The following is a 20,958-nucleotide window of genomic DNA, read 5'->3' on the forward strand; positions in this document are numbered from 1 at the left end:
CCTCAAGACAATGTTTATGGTTGTTAATGTTCTCCTTATCAAATTCTTATCATAATATGGGTTTCTATGTGTCGCAGAGCTCCGTGTATAGGCACACCGCACATATCACATGACTTGTTGTTTATAAAGTTCTGTGACGGCTGGCGGCGGCCCGCTCTAACACGATAACCTTTGGAAACGATGCCAGCTGGATGGAGACTACGTGCAGTACTGGCCACCACTATTTGTGTTTGTTAGTATGAGGATTACATTCTCAAGAGGGACTTGGAGAACCTACTTGCTCATCTCGTCACCATCAAGACTGGGTAACTGACATTCGAACCCTCAATTGTGAACAACCACCAAAAATAAAAAAAACCCAATTATTCTAAAAAATGTAGCGCATAATTTTATTTATGAAAATAAGGGACGAGACGAGCAGGACATTTAGCTGATGGTAATTGATACGCCCTGCCCATTAAAATGGAGTGCCGCTCAAGAATCTTGAAAAAATTCTGCGCGGCACAACAATTGGGCTTGTCATCTTGAGACATAAGATGTCAAGTCTCATTTGCCCAGTAACTTCACTAGCTACGGCGCCCTTCAGACCGAAACACAGTAATGTTTACACATTACTGCTGAGCTCATCGCCCTATTTAGTCTCTTTCTACGTAAAGGAGATTGATGAGGCCTCTTATCTGGATCACGAAAGCGGCGAATTCGAGCTCGATGGGGTTGGCTGATAACCCGCGCTGACGTGGGACTCGACGCGTCTGTCACGGGTTGAAATAACGGTCGCAGCCCACTGAGAGAACGCACATTGAAATAATATAGTAAACTTTATACTTGTGTACTGTATCTTCATAATGTTGACATAATAATATGTTTTTATTATCAGTGTGTGTGAGTTGATAATTGATGCATTTACTGTACTCAACACTCAAGAATTACTTATATCAGAATTATTAGAAAATTTAATGAAATTGTGTTCAATGTTAAGATTCTTGAATTGTTGTAGGACCCGCGCCCAGTAACGGGGCAGGAACCTCGAGGTCATGTCCGCGCAGTGATTTATGATACAAATTGTGAATTGTACGAAGCACAAATTGATTGAAAATTTTATTTTTAATCAAGATATATCCTATCTTGAATTTCAAATAAATAGGGTTGGGTCATTTATCGTTGATTATCATTAAGGGGTATGAAAAATAGATGTTGGCCGATTCTCAAACCTACCCGATATGCACACAAAATTGCATACAAATCGGTTAAGCCGCTTCGGAGGATTTTCGTAACAAACACCGGGACACGAGAATTTTATATTATATTAGGTAATGTACCTCCCCGTGGCTCTAATAAAATCACAATCTGCTGAAGAAGCGGACCTTTTACATTTTTTTCTAAATTGCCAATCTACCACGCCGCAAGATGTTCCACGCACCTGTTTGTCCCGATCTTGTGGCATCTTCGCGTCAACGGCCTCGGGGAACGGTTTCACCAGCTCCGGCTTCTCCTTGATCTTTTCCATGATGAAGTCCAGCACCACCATGATGCCTTCCACGGAACCCGTTATCAGGCATGCCCTTTCTGTTGTACCTGGAGATATTCAAATAAGGACATTTAAATAATTTGCTAAAGACATAAAACGACTATTAAATATATTATAGTGTATCTAAAAACTAACATCAGAACCTATACCGAGTCAATATTAGGATTACATTTTGGCAAATCAACCAGCTTTTCAATCAATCTATTTACATATTTTTATACATAGTTGATTATATTCAACCAGAACAACAAAACACTGACTTATTGTTTACAAGGGTAACTTGGCAAAGTCAATGTTCATAAAGCCTACTCTACGAAATTAAAAAACACAGTATTAACCTTCCGAAAACGGTGAGTGCCTCAGGGCACTAGATTTTTCAGATACACCAATATCGGAAGTGCCGTACGGCACACTATTCCCTCACTAAGTTCTGACCCTTATTTTATTTATAATATGGCTTATTTTGCAAGGTCTTATAGCTTGTTTAAATAGCTTTCTGATACATTCACTCTAATGAGTCTGATTATAAGCAATCTACACGTAAAATAATAGTCATTGACAGAACACTGCGCGCGCGCTCGCAAATCGCTCGTACTCACCCGCCAACGGTCGCGGTAGGATTCTTACATTGATACACTTTCATGAATCATTATGTCCATACATTTAGGCAGGACTTTTTTACTTAAGTATATAATAATAGTTGTTTCAGTAACTAGTGCAGTGTAGTGTAGTGTAAAACCTGATCGGATATAATACTGACTACTGACTGCATATAATATTATGTAGGTTCTCCTTAACTACCTACCTCCTACCCTAAAACAGCCCGACCTATTTTTGATAGTAATTAAAAAAAGTGGTGTACAAAATATTTCAATTAACAAATGCGTATTCTTCTTCTTGACCTGCCATCTCCTACCGGAGGTCGGCTATCATTAGTGCTATTTTTATCTTTGACACAGCAGCTCGGAACAGGGATCCTGTTCTAAGTCCGGAGATTCTTAAGCTACGAAGTACGCCTTAGTAAGGGTGGACGCTTTCCTGGGATTTTCCCTTGCATGATGAGTTTGAGCAGGTCGTATTTATCATGAAGTATTCTATGATAAAAGTACTGCAGCTTGCGTTTCTTGACAGTATTTAAGATCTCTACCTTTTTGTTCATCATCTGCAAAACTCTTTCATTCGATATTCTATCCGTCCACGATATCTTCAGAATTCTTCTGTACACCCACATTTCAAAGGCCTGTAAGCGTTTGCTCATATTATGGGGTAAAGTCTATGATTCCACACCGTACAAAAGAACCGAAAACACATAGCAACGTGCTAACCGCACTCTGTTAGATATCTTCAACGATCGATTGTAGAGAAGATGGCTTAGCTTCAGAAAAGCGTTACGCGCCTGCTCTACCCGGCACTTGATTTTGACGCTGTGGTCACACTGGTCGTTTACGATGCATCCAAGGTACCTGTAAGAGTGGAGTCTTTGGACTACTTGGTTTCTTACAATCAGATCAGTCGTAGTAGTGTTGAGAATTGCATATTAAGCACCATTAATTCTGGTCATCGTTTCCTTATGATAAATTGAACTGTAGTAAAAATAGGCCGAGCGGCGTGGGTCGTTAGGGGCGTGTTTCACAATCGGTTATCTCGAAACACTTGGCGAGCGACCACCGCCGCTGATCTCGACAGGGAACGCCCGCCGCGACATTCACTCGTCGTCAATTATAATATTACACAAATTTAAACTAATGTTAGCTTGCCTCCTTCATTTGTTCATTTTACCAGTGGGAGGCTCCTATACACAGGATGCCGGCTAGATTATGGGTACCGCAACGGTGCCGTGAAGCAGTAATGTGAAAGCATTACTGTGTTTCGGTCTAAAGGGTGCCGTAGCTAGTGAAATTACTGGGCAAATGAGACTTAACATCTTATGTATCAAGGTGACGAGCACAGTTGTAGTGCCGCTCAGAATTTTTGGGGTTTTTCAAGAATCCTGAGTGGCACTGCATTGTTATGGGCAGGGTGTATCAACTACCATCAGCTGAACGCAATGCTCGTCTCGTCCCTTATTTTCAGTGTACGTATTATTTATTACATGTACCCCAATTACAGACACGAGCTCGAAGAACAATCTCGGTCGCAATAATGAAATGGAATAAATTCACCTATTATTAAGAATCACTTCAATCAAAGTTAATATTAGTTCGGACAGTTTGGTACGGAAATTAATTTGATACGATATGGAATTCTTCACGGAGAGATTTAACCAAGATCTTTATTTGTTGACAAGGGTAATTAATTCATTATAGATGATTTACGGCCGTTTCCGATTTGTACAAATTTTACATACTAGGTACTAAAATAGTAAAAAAGTGCCTCTAAATGCTATCGGCAAACGGTTTTTACTGTGGTACAGCTTGTCTTCCGACATAGGCCTCCTCCAAAGATTTCCATTCTGTCCTATCTTTTGCTATACGAGTCCATAGTTGCCCCGCTATTTTCTTGATGTCGTCTTCCCATCTCATAGGCTGTCTACCTCTATTTCTTTTGCTATCTAGTGGTTGCCATTCAGTTATTAGTCTTGCCCATTTCTCTGTCTTTTCTCTTATCATATGACCTGTCCATTTCCATTTTAATTGTTTGAATGTTTTGTATGCATTCCTAAAATTTATCTTCTTTTTAATTGCTTTTAATTTCACACGATCCTTTCTTTTTACTCCTATTGTGCTTCTTTCTATTCCATTCTGACAAATTTTAATTTTGTTGGCTAGTTGCTCTGTCAATGCCCATGTCTGACAACTGTACAATAAGCATGGTAGTATACACGTATTAAATACTTTCCTTTTGTCTTTCATAGGCATTTCTTTATTCTTCATAACTGAATTAAGTGACCAGTATCGTTTCCACGTATTAACTATTCTTCTTTCTATTTCTTTTTGCATACATTCTTCATTAGATATTAACTGCCCTAAGTATATATATTCCTGAACGTATTCTATTTGCTCGTTATTAACTGTTATTTGCACTGTTTGTGCAGAATTTGTCATTATTTTTGTTTTTGTTAAATTCATTGAAAGGCCTGCCTTAATACTCTCATCCGCTAACTCCTGTAACATTCTATTTAAAGTTTCTGGGCTATCAGAAAATACGATTAAGTCATCAGCAAAACGTAGATGATTCAGATTTTCGCCATTTATATTTAGTCCTTTCTTTGACCAATTCAGATTCCTGAATACCATTTCTAGGACGGCTGAAAACAGTTTAGGTGAGATAGGGTCTCCCTGGCGAACACCTCTTTCAATGTCAAACTCTTCACCTGTAGGTTCAAACTTTATTTGTGCAGTACTCTTTTTGTAAACGTTTTTCAGGATTCGAATGTATTTTGTTTGTATTCCTTGAAAATGTAATGCATCCCAGATAAATTCATGTTTTAAGGTATCGAATGCTTTGTTAAAATCAACAAATCCGATAAAGTAGGTTTTCTTAAATTCTTTAAATTTTTGTAGTATTTGTCGAAGGGTGTGGATGTGGTCTATAGTTGAAAAATTTCTACGAAATCCAGCTTGCTCCTTAGGCTGATTTTCGTCAAGGGTATTGGCTATTCTAGATAATATTATTTTGGAAAACACTTTGTAAACATTGGACATTAAGCTGATTGGTCTATAATTTGATGTATTTGTCTTGTCTCCTTTTTTATGTAGTAGTCGATTTGGTCCACTCCTCTGGAATAATTTCCGTTCTGAGAATCTCGTTAAATATATCTGTTAGTTTTGGAGCGATCACTGGTAATGTGGTTTTTAGTAGTTCATTTGTAACGAAATCTGGTCTTGGTGCCTTATCGAACTTTTGTGTCCTAATAGCTTTTATAGTTTCATCCTTTAATATTTCAGGTATTTGCTCTTCGTCTGTCAGCGCAATGCATTCTTTTGTAGTTTTTCGAATTTTATCACTTTTGTATAAATTTTTATAATATTAGGTAGCAATTTTTAATATATCGTGTCTATTGCTACTAGTTTTACCGTCTTTGTTTTTAATATTTGGTATCCAGTCTTTTTTGTGGTTAATTTCCTTTAGTGCCTTTTTAATTCCACCTGTTTTTTCTATATAAACTTTCATCGTATTTGAATGTTTAGTTTTTCTTTCTTTCCTAAGTTGTTCACTAATCTGTTTGCTAATTTCTGTTATTTTTTGACGGTTATCTTTATTTTTAAGAATAGCAATACGTTCTGAGATTCCTCTGAGTTCTTCTATATTGTTTACCATTTTTCTTTTCACCATGAATCCGACTCCGTACAACCCCAGCGTTTCTCCTATATAGTGTAATATGTATGTTCCATGATCTTCTATACTTTCTCCCAATTTTCTCGTTTCACTAAGTCCGATAATATCCCATTTAATTTGTGCGAGCGCCATTTCCAGTTCTTGAAGTTTTTCAGGGGTTCTAAGCGATCGACAGTTGATAGTTACTATATGAAAATCATTTGTTTTCTTCTTCGTGTGAATTTTATTTTTAATCTTTGGAGGGTCGTGGTCATTTTCCCCCACGAGGACCATTGGGCTTGGGGGAGGGTGATGTTTTGTTCTTATGTTGTCCTTTATATAACTAGGTTGTTGGGTTTTCCGTTTACCGATAGTTAATTGTTATAGTTTGTTAGTTTTTATTGTGGAGGGAAGAGAATTAGATCTGATCTTCATCATATTATACGCATTTACTGAGTTGGTGTTTGTGGGCTTTAAAATTTGATGTTTCTTTATATGTGTACTATTTTGTGGTGATACTGATATATTATCTCTTTTTCTTTTATCGTTGGTTGTGTTAATATGTTTTCCTTTTATTATTAGTTTGTCAAGCTTTATATATGCAATATTTCCTTTTTTCCTCTCCTCAATTAATTGTGGTTGCAGCATTCTCCTTTTTTCCAGAACTTCTTTAGTATAATCTTCCGCAATATATATATCTTTGAGGTTTTTCTTCATTTTCATTACTTCTTTTTTCTTCCATTCATTCACAAAAGAAAATATAATTGGCCTTGGTTTGTTATTTAACTTTTCCTTTCCAATACGAAAAATTTTATTTACCTCACTTTCATCGAAATTTATATTTAGTTCTGATTTCAAGATATTTTTCACTTTATGTATTAGATCTTGAGTAGATTTTTCATCTTCCTTCAATCTTCAATTAAATCTTTTCTTCAATTAAATTGTTTTGTTTGTCCCCTTTTCAGTGTTTCTATCTCTTTCTCAAGATTTTCTAACTTAATTTTTAAGATTTTATTTTCTGCTATGATAGGTTGTAGGCTTTCATCCATTCTTTCCATTATTGTTTTAGTTATGGAGTCTGTCAGTTCTGTTGTTTGTTTTTGCATTTCATTTTTCATTTTTTCAAATAAAAGTTGAAATTTACTGTCCATCTTTTATATATACGTAGAGATATCTCTTTTTGGAGCTGCGTTTGAACAAATTTCAATATCCAGGGCATTTATATATGAAATATATATTTCCACAACACTCACTGCACCTTAATTTATATTTTGTGGTCTCGTAATATAAAAAGTGACTGTAACTATTTTTTTGAATACTATATAAACAGGAGCTGCACAACTATGATGTTACCAATTAGACAACCGGAAACGGAAAAGTCTGTCAAACAAAACTGTCAGTAATTAGCTGTCAATAATCTGAAGCTGTCCCAATATACCCGATAAGTCATTCTTATCGCCTTATATTGGGACGCGTGAATTGCAATTTCCATACAAACTTTATATCGCTGGTAAGCTATAGCCCATTGACAGACGAGGTGTACGGATAAGGTGAGTTACCGTCGATAATTTTATTCGGATAGAAAATTCAACGATAGTTACGTTATTTTTATCTCCAGTACACCATAACCGGAGATAGACTGAATATTGGGAACGGCCGTAAAACTGCTACCTTTTGACAAACAAATGTTATTGTATTCCTCCTGATTTTACTAGTTATACTGTTGAATACATTTCAAAAGCCAAGGCAGGTAACGATGATGTTAATTGGTTTGAACATTAGCTGAGAATCATGTGATGCAATCGTGAGAAGTGCAACAGCGAGTCAACAGCGCGGCGCAGCATAATTGGATAACACAAGTAATGAGAGGCGACCTTGACGCGCCATTGTGTGGCACGACGCGGACGCAGCACGCCGCTAAGTGTAATGTAGCGAACAACGTAATACTAATAACTAATAAGAGTTGAACGTGTTTGTTGAGAGCTGCAGTGTCCGCTTTTTTTTAAATTAAAATAAGGGACGAGACGAGCACGACGTTCGTTCCTAATTGAAACGCCCAGCCCATTACAATGCAGCGCCCATTGTTATCTCAAAGAACTCAAAAATTCTGACATAAGATGTCAAGTCTCATTTGCCCTGTAATTTCACTAGCCACGGCGCCCTTCAGACCGAAACACAGTAATGCTTACATACTGCTCACGGCGGAAATAGGCGCCTTTGCGTTGAGTACCAGTTTCCACCCAAAATCTAGCCGTCATCCGGTGCAAAGGAGTCTCCCACTTGTCGACTAACGATAATAACGAATCCAATCGAATCTAAACAACAAGTTATTTGATTGTACACGTCATGATATTTATCAACACTCAAACTTGGCTGTTTCTATTTTACGGTATATTTGGACGTGTTTGTGAGTGATACTTCTTCCCTGATACACATAGTATCTTTAATAGTTGGCAAATTACTCCCCAATCTAACAAAAAATCGGCTGCTAACACCTAGATAACTAACTGATAGATGCTAACATCTATCAGTTGAGCCAAAACTATTTGGACTGATTTGATTGATTATGCACGCGTAACAAAACAAGCCGAAGGGAAGGCTAGTCAACCAGACGAGGTCCGCGAATCCGAATGTGTGAATCTGAATAACTGATTGAGACACAAACAGCTCCATTCAAGTGAAGGTCATCGTCCAACGTTAATAGTCCTAGCCGCTATCATTACAGTTATTGATTACAGCCCTCTTCCATAAAAAACCTGTATGCAAATCTGTTAGAGCAACCCTGCTGTCACAAGTAGGTACTGGTGGTCAGTAATTACCACCGCCTACATCCTCCGTCACTACACACTAGCAGCGAATTTACCTTTTACGTTTGTTATCACCATTTAGTTTCCTCTCAAACAGTGGACGAACCGCTTCTATAAATATGCATGTTCTTGACCTAATTACTGTAATAGTACAAATTAATTGTACCAGTTTAGAACATATTAAACGTTATTAAAATTTAACGATGCCTATATAATATTATGTTTGATCTGAATACACGTTTATTTTGCAGATACAGTATTGATTAGCTACTTAGTGATGGGCAGCACAATATATAATTCACTGTATAGCCTGCGAATCATTAAGCTGAGGTATTGATTATTTAAATTATAAATTATCGTGATTAGCTTCGGAGAGATAGAAAGAGATGTCGCAGGGGCGTGCATTAGTTTTCCAGGAAGGTAGGCACTGTGGATATAACTAGTCGTAGGTGAGCTATGGAATAAGCAAAGATTGCTTACCGTAGGTATTTAGTATCTAGCAAGTAAGGAAAAATGTTATGAGTGGGTAATAAAATAACGGAACCAAATTAAATTAACTTTAACACTAGAGCTATATATAGTCAGGTTCATAACGAGGTAGGCACTGCCTAATTGCCTATATGGGATGCACGCCATTGTCAAGTGGAGTCGAACTGTTGAGGGACACACAACCTGCACCGTAACCGATACAGCGTCGAATGTCTTGGCCGAGTGCTCCAGATGACAGCAACGTTGGAGCCGTACCAAGTGTTAATGACCCGCATTCAATCCAATATGAGCTAAAATTACCAGTGAAATATCAAACTTGCTCGGCGGGTCTGTATTCCGCACTCCGCAGCAAGGTCGCAGGGCGAATGTGTAGAGTGGACGTTGCATAACATCAGCTCAGCTGACCAATAATAGCACATTATGGTGGATTTCCTACTCTTTAAACTTTTTGCGTTACAAACGGCACTAGTGACATTTGTCGATTGTTCATTTTGCAAAATTTCATAATTTAATTCAATATTCTGCCAACGGTTCAATAAAACTAGAGACATATTCATTGAAAACTGCAGGAATTAATTTAAACTACCCCTAAAAATTTATAAAACTACCACTATTTTTAAAGCGTGACAAAACGCCACAGAAAATATAAGAATATATAGAATAAGTCATGGAGAGGTACCTGAAGAAGAAGATAGGTATTTGAAATTTCAGGGTCACTAATACATAAAAGGCATTTATTTTCTCAAAATTGATTCCTTTAGAACTATTGCTTCGGAAACAAATGGCGCTCTGAGAGAGAAGAAGCGCTCTTTTTAATAAAAAATATACAATATTGTACTGTCATCGCTATTGCTATAAAATATTCATAATCTAGTCCCAGGCTGTCCGATCACTTAGATATTCATATGTCGAGTAAAAGGATTAACGATAGAGCCATTTTTTAATAAAACATTTAATTTTATTTATAGATAATGCCTGAACAGTGGCTGGGACTTTATTATAAAAGTGTAAACATTTACGGCCGTTACTATATATTTTTTCTTAGTTACTATTTATAGATAGAGATAAATTACTACCTTCTACTGTAATTAAAGTGTAATTAGCTGTCAATAATCTGAAGCTATCCATTGGGATAGCTTCAGATTATTGCAATAAATTATTACTATTGACTTAGCGGGTATCAATATACCCGATAAGTCATTCTTATTGCCTTATATCGGGACGCGTGAATTGCAATTTCCATACAAACTTCTATCGCTAGTACGTCGTCCCTTTGACAGACAGCGTGTACGGATAAGGTGAGTTAATAAGTTTATTGGGACAGAAAAGTCAACGATACTTACGATTTTTATCTCAATTATAAGAGATTATATAGATTATTAGATGATAATATTGGGAATTGCAATTACCCTTAAAGCTGTTATGTATGTTATGAAGCCCAACTACAATTAGTTACAAGCAATCCCTTATTTCTAGTGTTATAATAATGAAAACCACTATTAAGAGCAAAAAATTTATGATTTTTGTGAACGTATATGAAATTTTCATAAATGTACTGACAATGAATGAACAGTCCGATAATATCCGAGTACAATAATTTATTGTACGGCAAATATGCATCATCCCATTCTAAAGTGCACCTGGCCTTTAATTTAGAATTTTAAAACTCTTGTGCGGTTCAGCGACGAGGCTGCAGCTCAAGAGAGATACTTCACACTAGTAAGCGAAGCGTGTCAAGATGAACGCCGCGCTAGTCGCTACATTTAGGTCAGGGCCATTGAACGAGCCAGCTAGAGACACGTCCCACACTCAAATCTTGACTATGATTTATTTTCATCTAGATCTGATGATGTTTTTGTAACATTTGCATATATTTGGACCGTGGAGAGTATTATATTTTTGTCGTTTTGAAACTTTTTGCGGAAGCTTTCTTCGAAAAATTTATCCACGTAATATAAGGAATCGTTTTACTCAAATGTTTAAATGACTTTATTTGAACAACTTTAAGGTAATTTCTAACTTTGAAAGAGTTTTTATATTAATACTAAGAGTAAATATAATATGTTTAATCTATCGTTTATTCATAAATAGTGAACTTGTAATACAATTATAATAATTAAAAAAATAACGGGTTGCTTTCCGGGAGTGCCGGCTAAAGTGAAAACTTGAATATTGACGTTGTGCATTTTTGAATATTTTGAAATGGTTAAGAAATGATTTGGCACGAATTAGTTTATATATAAGTACAGAGAGCTGTCCTTAAAGTGATTTTTAAAAAACCTATTAGATACCCAACACATAAACTATATAAAAACTTAGAACTTCTTTCTGTCCGAGGTACATTTATCTTGCGTATTATGACAAGCATGCATAAGGAGGTCTTGAATTTGCCGAATTATAAAAACCTACTAGATAGCCGTTCGTACAAGATTCCAACACCAATAATAAATACAACATTTGCAAGTAGATTTAGCCCATTCTTACATACATATATATACAACAAGGTAAATTTGAAATGTTCTATTAAAAATTGCTCGGTCCATCAGGTCAAATTTAAAATACAGAGATGGTTACACACACTCTCTTATGCAGACATGGAAGCTATTCTTAAAGTGATAGACTCATATAATGTTAATACTTTGTAACATGATTAATCAGATACTCACACTCACTCACACCCACCCTCACACACACACACACACACATACACACACACACACACACACATAAACAGAGTGCACTTTTTGACCTTTCGGTTCATATTGTTAACCTTAGGATGTAAATTGGTTGCTTACAGGACAGGCTACGCCTAGTGTAGGGACCAAATATAATGTAATATTATGTGATAAAGTGTCTGTATATAATAAATAAATAAAATAAATTCATTAATTTCCTTCATACATCATAAGTTTCAAATAACCATAATGTAACTCAAAGTCATACATTTAGCCATCTACGGCCTCAGTTAGGTAAGGTTAGTTAAACGTAAAGAAGCAACCGTAAAGTATAGGTTGGTTTTTGAGTTTTGAGTGTCAGTGCGCGGGAATAACTTACTCGTAAATACAATTCGTTGAGCAGCCTATTCTATTATTTGAACTATCGGCAACTGGATGTTTGTGTAGGACAGCTTGTCTATCGACAAAGGCCTCCTCTAAAGATTTCCACGTATTCCTGTCTCTCGCTAAACGGGTCCATACCGGAGCAGCCACCTTCTTGAGGTCATCTTCCCATCTTCTTCTTTGTCTGCCTCTATTTCTTTTGCCATCTCTTGGGTACCATTCTGTTATTAACTTAGTCCATTTTTTTTACTGTCGGATGGGCAGCCTTAATGCTATCATAAGTTTAATCCTTCAGAGCGCCTCGCCACTTAATAATGATTTAAGACTTCCAAAGGGCAACAACATAGTAAATATTGCGTTATTTATATTAGCATGACATCATGCATGACGCATGATTAAGCCGCACGGGTCCTTGAGCCAGCATCACCACTAGCAGTACGAGGAACCTGTTCCGTGTGCACCAGCTACAACACGCCGATGTCTCACAATCGCTAGAAACTTCTATGCGCACTAAGTTATTCATGGTGACATAGATGCTATTTATCGATGGAGAGTGGACAACAAAATGGAATTTAAACCCCCAAAATATTTTGTAGTCACTTTTTCAATGCTACCTCCAATTACCTATCAATACCACATTAATGGTAAGCTAATAAGTAGACATAAGTCAATGAAGGACATTTGCACCCAAAAGCATTACATTCCTCGACCATGTAGTAAAAGTAACTAAAAATTTGTTTGGCCCTTATGAAGAGAAAAGAAATATATTTTATTCATCATAATTATCAATCTGTCACTTTTTCCAATTTTTTTTAAACAATTCATATTAAAAAATATAGTTATTATTAATTTATGCCCACGCACCGCGCGATTGTGTGTGATTTCAGCAGCGTGAAAATAAAACGACTGCTTTACAGTTGTACCCTTGTGCGTAGTGAGCTTGATACTCGTGTGTATGGAATCCCTACGACGTAACCTATTTATTCCCTCACGCTGGAAAAAATGCATAAGTTATTTATGTGTTTCCTATTAGCGGAAACTGGGTTAGTATCATTACTTGTAACCGACGGCGTCTCTCTTCGGTTGCCTCGGGTACAACACGCAAGACGGGCTCTCCACCAAGCAAGCACCTGATACTCACAATGAGCTGATTCGATAGTCTTCCAGACAATAACTCTCGTAACACCTGTTCACTAAATAAACAACTTATTATTTAAATATATAGACGACCCCTATAGCTCAGTGGTTAGTGATCCTGCCTACTGAGCTAGAGGTCCCGGGTTCGAATCCCGGTAGGTGCTTTCATTTATATGATGTATATGAATGTTTGTTTCCGGGCCATGGATGTTTATATGTATCTATGTATGTTTAAGTAAGTATCTTGTATTAAATATATCGTTGTGTTGTACCAATACCAACAGTGTGTCAATATCATTATTTTTAAATTATAGAGTAGAAAGTATTTCAATTAAAATAACAATTAATAATACAATTACTTGTGAACTAAATTAATGCAGTAATGTTGTTCAGTGACTTTATGTTACCATAAATAAACCAGCTGAAACACATTACATGAGAAGCCATGCGAGTCTCACGGTTAGATCGAGAGGTCGTATTAAACTTGACATAGATAGCGAAAGAGCTTTACCGCAGCGCTAGTAGTCACTAGTCGCCAACTCGCTACCGGCCACTCGTCACATTGTGAGAGAGGGCGCTGTCTCCTACAACGTAATGTTACCTTGTCGCATCTAACACCTTGACACGTTCACAAAATTAAAATACAATAATTAAAAACTTCTCAAATATCCTATTATCCTATTAATATTATAAATGTGAAAGTTTGTATGTCTGGATGTATGTTTGTACTTCTTTAACGCAAAACTACTGAATGGATTTTGATGAAACTTTACAATAATATAACACATAGGCTTATTATTTATAAAACTATCGCGAGAATTGTACTTGATATGGCAAAACAACGTTTGCCGGGTCACCTAGTTTAATTATATAATATAAAGAAATATTCATTCGCTACTTCAACCGTTAATCAGTACTACACCAGGATAATGTTGCGAAAAAGTAAAAGCCTTCTGTGTAAGTGTAAATTCCGCTAAGATTCGTCTTCTATCAATTCGACATGAGTTTCGCCTCTACACGAGGCACCCTTTTCAGGAGGTTTCGAGGTTTCAATAATCATGGAGTTTCGCAAAATAACGCCGAATTCAATTCAATTTTCAAAAAGTAAATTATAGCTGAATTAGTTGAATTCAATTTCTAAACGAGAATTAATTAGTGCCGTGTCTCAACTTTCCCTAGCGCAGCAACTTGATATTTCACAATGCGAAAGGAGTAAAAAAGACATTGTTATCCACAATCAAGAAAACAACGCGCCGGTTTAAAAAATTCAGACGCCCTCAATAGAGCGGCGGAATTAATTGCGCCCCCGCCGCCACCTCCGCACAGCCTCCTTTGTTTCCATCATGGAACTGTCTTCGTCATTAAAAGCTGGCGGACTAACCTAGATATTAATAAAATATATTATGAAGCTTATTGTTAACTGAATCCCAAAACGTCTCACTCGAGAACACTTACATTTTCATCTTTAGAATTAATAATGTTTATTACCAGTGGGAGGCTTCTTTGCACAGGATGCAGGCTCGATTATGGGTACCACAGCGGCGCATATTTCTGCCGTGAAGCAGTAATGTGTTATGAATGTATAAAGTGTAAGCATCAATTTGTTTCGGACTGAAGGGCGCCGTAACTAGTGAAATTTCTGGGTAAATGAGACTTAACATCTTAGGTCTCAAGGTGACGAGCGCAATTGCGCAAATTGGCAGGGCGTATCCATTACCATCAGCTGAACGTCCTGCTCGTCTCCTCCCTTATTTTCATAAAAAAAAAATAATGTTGTTTTCTTTTGGATGAAGAGATTTGTCGCCGTGTTGGCGTAGTGGCTACTTTATATAAATATAAAACCCCATTGTACTTATTTAAAAGATTGAAAATTAGAGTGATTATGAATATGAGTTCTGGCGTTGAACTAACGCAGCTAAAACAGATATAGCTAATGAACGCACCGAACGTATTAGTGTAACCGTTTCCGTAGAGGAAACTTCGATTGATAGTATATTCAATATTAACTGTTTAACGCGGCCCATCAACCGATCTTCACCTGTTCCGTGATAACGCAAGACCTCAAACGATTCGAAAAACTCAAGAAGCTATACAAAATGACCTCTCCGTGATATGTCAGAAATGTTTAGAAAACGAGGGACAGTACTTCAAATAAATATATTTTACCTTACAAAAAAAATTCAGTTCAAAACGATAGTTTCCTACTTCTAACTCTAAAAACCTTTATATATCTTTGAATATGTCTAGTAAACTGCACGGCGCACAAATGAAAACTCTTCAAACATCTCAATGAATTGGCTCATATCACAAAGACCCGATATTGCGGAACGTGTCATCCGATCAAAAGAGTGATACTTATAAATCTTGGCAGATTTCTCCTTGAAGCCACCCGCCTCGGACTGAAGCAATCTCTTTAGAGCAACTCCAGCCCGCATTGTTCCCGCAACCCTCCACCAACCACCCTCCGGGTACTAGATGGGTGACGCGGTGAACCATATTGTACACTATCGCCTCCTCGTGTTCATTTTGCATATCATCAAAACGAATAATGCCTTTAAACTTTAAAGAGTAATTATTTTTACTTGAGTTTTAAAGTAATTATGAGTAATGAACGTTTTTATAATTATGTATTTAGGTAATTACCTTGTGAATAGCTAATGAGTGTTTGTGAAACATTTATTTACTTTGAAATATCTTCTTTTCAGTTCTATTCAGACTTAGGGGCCTTAAAAAACCTCCTTTTGTATTGTCGCCAGGTTCAGGAACTGCTGATCCTGATTGTAGGTTCGTCTCACAAGCTGAGAGGTCGGGTTTCGCGGGCGAATTAAATTTTAACATCCAACGTCACCGATGTACGTTTAAGTAGAATACCGATTAAATATGATTTAGTAATATTCGTGATAAATCAATTACAGGTGCAGAATATTTAATGTGACATCTATCTTAGATGCAAATTACACAAAGTGATGACGACAAAGGTCGGAATGCAAGGTCTTGTTATTACTAATTTTAACATAATTCCAGTCAATCGTTGATAAATTAATGAAGCACTAAACAAATATATGTTTTACTGTAGCAGCGTAGAAGACGTAATTAAGGATGTAAGAAGAGGTTTAATTTTTAGTAGACATGTAAAAAGGGGTCCCTTGTTTCCCCAACGTATATAGCAATTCCTAAGAGAAAACTTGCAAAGTTCCTAATAAATAAAGTTTTAAATTGAGGAAAAAAATGTGCAGTCCATTTTTGTCATTAAATTTTAGATAATTTTTTAATGTTTATCAATGTTGACACGCCGCGCAAAAAAAAATATATCAACAACGCTGTGGTTAAATATTGCCAATGTTAAGCAAGTACATCAAGATTCTAAAATATTCAATGTAATTTATTTTCTGAGTTCGAACCCTTCTCGTCCCATTATATATGCAATTTCGACTATGTTTGCAGTAAAATTTTGAATTTCATCAGATTCTTTGTCATTTTCCGCAGTCAGAGCAGGTCACATTTTTTCCAGCAAGATTTCAATGTGTATGGTTTCAGCTCTTCCAATTATTCTTTAAGTTAACGATACATTTTGCTATGTTAAATTTCTTCCAGCATTCCACGACATTCATATCAGGATCACGTTCCATATTATCCAATATGATTTTGAAGTTTCGCTTATGGTAATAGAGCTTAAAGGCTGGATTATTCCTTGGTCCATAGGTTGAAGCAAAGCCGCCGTGTGTTAAAGCACAAGGACTTACCGATATGTAAAGCGTCAGTGGTTTAATGATACAATCTCCAGATGCAATAGAAAATAGCAGCAGTGTAACTCTATCGTACGCTATGCTGCCTTAAATCCAGGAGCAGATTTTTCGCTTTTCGAAACTTTTTATGTTTTATTTGAGGTTCTCTTCCAAAACAGTGCAGTTTCGTCTGCATTAAATACTTCATAAGTTGTATATCCTCTAGCTGATTTGGTTGGATATCTATTGGAATTCCTTTTATTATTATGTAAGTACCGATCAGATCTGCGAATAAATAAATCTTTAGCCGCGAATAAGGAGCGTTTACTGCACTGTGCGTCTGAAAATAAGACAAACTTCTATTCTCAACTAAAAAGGTAGTACCACCAGGAACATCTCAAACAAAAAAGGAAGACTAAAATCTCTTTCGAGTTTTCTACTAGCTAATATGATGTATTTTTGTCGGGGTCTGCCAACTTTTGAATAATTTTATTTCGTAAAAAGAAAATAATTGTTTGAATTTGGTTTTTTAATTAGCTGCTTCGATTAATAAAGTTCTTAAAAAATATTAAACGAAGTTTTATTACAAATTTATCAGGTATTTTTTATCAAATATAAAAAATTGTCTTTTTGTATGGAAAGTTCTATGTGCAGATGAGGGCAAGGACAGTATCTCATTTTTGAAGCCTTTCTTTTTAATCAAAATACGTTATATCTCATAAAATAGGAGTAATGGTGCTATTTAAGAATATAGATAGTATTAATGATACAGATATATATGAGAATATAGGTGAGAAAGAACAATTTAGAAGAAGTCGTTTTTCACATAATTTAGTTTTATTTCAGAATAAAGCTCAGTGTGGAACCGAACCAGGCAATGCTTTACAAACAGGCCCTGTGCTCGGCCGAGCAGAATTATAAGAGAGACAGCCACTCGACTATTGAGTGCAACCTCAAAATCTGCATTTAAGTATTTTTAACCGGCTCCACAATTTTGCTTCAAAATATAGAACGCAAGAAACCGGATAAGGTGATTAAAATAAGTAATGTATAGTTGCAGCAAATGTAAGGCGAAATAGCATAATTATTAACCGTCCGAAGTCCATTACAATTTACTTTTAAATTAGCTTGATAATCGCAAACTATGACGTCAACTACCTTTGCAATCGGCCTCAACGGTATAATAATGTTCAATAACTAGCGCTTTGCATGTTCGATTATTTATATAGGTAACATTTCTGATGGTCAATATAGACGCGATCCATGAAATATAGCTTCGCACATTCATATAGTTATTTATACTTAATAGTACTAGATAGAGATTCACCCGTACGTGTACGCAATTTATTACGTTGAAGAAGGGGGCACTTTAGACAGTACACACCGTTGTTTTAAAATTTTGAAAAAAACTGATATTGTGAAAACATATCCCACAAAACAGCAAAACCGTTGATTTCCCAATCATATTAAAATAAGTAGCTAAGTCCTCGGCCAGCGATTTAAATATGGATGTTCCATTTACGAAGGCCGTTTTCACATTGACCGGAAACTGTATTGACACGACACTGGTATACCGTCACCTCTAACTACACTCATATAACTTTCCGGCAACTACCTAAACTATCTAATAAGAGAATCGATAAAGACGTAAAAAATGCAATTACAACCTTCAATGATTTAAAAATACTCAAAAAAGAAAAATAAACAGACGCAAAGGAACACATAGCAAGTTTAGTAATGAGAGTTGCATTGATGCTAACACCTGGGTGACGTCATCCACCTCATGTGGCTAGGGAATTTGACAGCGATGTAAAATATTATAATATAAAGAGAATAACATGATCTAACCAGCGAGGCTGCGGCGGTTGTGTAAATAGCCGCCGCAACCTTGACACACCTAACACCTCACACCTAACTCACGATACACAATACTATTTGAATGATGTAACACACTGCGCGGATTATGGCTGCCAGTTGTACAACCAAACTTGCTAATACTTTAGAGGCTACAGTGAAAAGCAAGAGGTTCAAGCAGATATTTTGATTGGTATCAATAATTTACTCCATTGTTATAGTTCTTTATGAAAATGATCGTGAAGATACTCTAAAAACCTTAAAAAACTTGACCAGCTTTCAAATTTCTATACAGATTCGTTTAACAAATAGCATTTTGAGGAAATACGAAAGAATTCCCGCGATACAAAAAGTTATGTTGTTAAGGAGATTTCTTTCGCCCCTAAGTACTTTATTTCTCAAAAAAATTATACGAGACAGTGAAACTAAGCTTACTATAACGCGACAGTAAGATATTAAACGGTAATTGAAACTATTGATAAACCAAGAGTAATATTTACTAACGCCATATTACAGCAGTGTTCCGACCGACTGATTGTGCCACAAAGGCGACCTACGAGGCAAACCTCAAGGCTGTATAAGCTAAAGTAGGCTTTTCAAACAAAGAGTCTTTAGGGCGCCCACTTCAATCCTGACCCAACTAGGTCAATACACGGCGCTCCAACAATCCGTGCCCAAATTCGTCGTTCCATCATTTGTTCTACATTTTCAGGGGGTTCATGGGTCTCACAAATTAGAGTCCATTTAACAGATAGGTTTGAGTGGTAAATTACTCAGAATAATAATTGCTCCTGCTACGGAAAAATGTGGAGATAAGATGATTTGATAGTGTCGTACGCATTGGCAATGTATGGACTCTCTACATAGAGCTTCGATCTCTATCATCATATCTGTCATCTCAAGTGATTCCAAAAGTTGGCAATTATGTTCAGTGTATTAATTTAATAGAAGCTTCACAGGGCCACGTCTTTATAGTATCGTTGCAATATTACATTTGCTTTAAACATTCTTTCATTTCTAGAAGAACTAGCAAGATAATTAGTCGATATTATTTTCAGTAATTTATTACTCTTTTTATCAACAGTTTTTTTGAATCAAAAAATGTTTATTTTTGTTTTAATATCAATAAATGAATTACGTTGTCTACTTATTTTCCACTCGTATAAATAGTTCATCTTCCTTCTCATCAGTTCATCTTATTGTTTCTCTCAGTTCATCTTATCACTTCTGATGTTGAGTGAAAGAATACCAGACCTGTTGGAGACGAGTGGCTAACTTTAAGAGTTGTATTAGTAGTTTAGAATTTAATAATATCATAAATGCAAGCTAACATAAAATTGCATAACTCGTGCGTGCCCTTCATTTACGGCATCACCACGACAGTTTTGAAATTCAAGTCTGTGATCTGAGATTAAAGTAATTCAAGACTTACCTGGATAGAAATCGTGTGATTTGGACATCTTGACCCTGGCACCGGTGTCCTTCTGTAGCTGGGCAATGGTCTCGCCACCCTTTCCGATGATGGCACCGGCCACCATCGAGGGGACCAGAACTTTGAAGTGGTATGTTGGCTCCACGGCTGCCAAACAATCCAACTATTTAATAACATCCTTCCAGTTCAATTACTGTGCTACTGAGCTTAGCTGGCTACGACGACAATCGAAATATGAAATGCAAAAATATGACATGAAACATTACTTGGAAGCTATTATTTTATATCGTAAAGTTATAGTGTAACAAAGTTTAAATATCGTCTATTAATCGATTTCCATAGTGGACCAGCTAATGATGGGATATGTAATAGCAAACTTTAAATAGCTCAATAACACAGTAACCATAATGATGCAGAAAGAAGTGGTATGGTAATGCTACACCAGATCCAGATGTCAACAGTGAGTTAAAGATTATAAGCATATTAACTATGATTCTGTGAAGTGTGGTCATACAATGTGGTCAGACTGTTTGCATGAGAAGCTCATGACGCAGTTCGTATGGTGACCTTAGTAGCAAAAGTTAGAAGAGATTTAAATTGTTGCGTTATTACGTAATAAACAAGTGGATTGAGATTTTATTGATTAGCTTACTTGATTCTTAAAGCAGTC

General features: G+C 36.4%; 1 protein-coding gene across 7 annotated transcripts in view; it reads right to left on the bottom strand.

The window, feature by feature from the left end:
• Window positions 1-20,958, bottom strand: part of LOC126965022 (RNA-binding protein Pasilla) — a 93,808-nt gene that overhangs the window by 34,119 nt on the left and 38,731 nt on the right. For all 7 annotated transcript variants that reach the window (XR_007729451.1, XM_050808444.1, XM_050808443.1 and 4 more), the window contains 2 exons: window positions 20,289-20,435; window positions 1,421-1,575 (listed from right to left, as the gene is read on the bottom strand). Coding sequence is in view for 6 of the 7 variants with exons in the window: in XM_050808444.1 (XP_050664401.1) it covers window positions 1,421-1,575; window positions 20,289-20,435 (302 nt within the window). In the remaining variant the exon portion in view is untranslated. The remainder of the gene's footprint in view (window positions 1-1,420; window positions 1,576-20,288; window positions 20,436-20,958) is intronic.

Source organism: Leptidea sinapis, chromosome 6, assembly GCF_905404315.1.
Source record: "Leptidea sinapis chromosome 6, ilLepSina1.1, whole genome shotgun sequence".
NCBI classification, from domain to species: Eukaryota; Metazoa; Arthropoda; class Insecta; order Lepidoptera; family Pieridae; genus Leptidea; species Leptidea sinapis.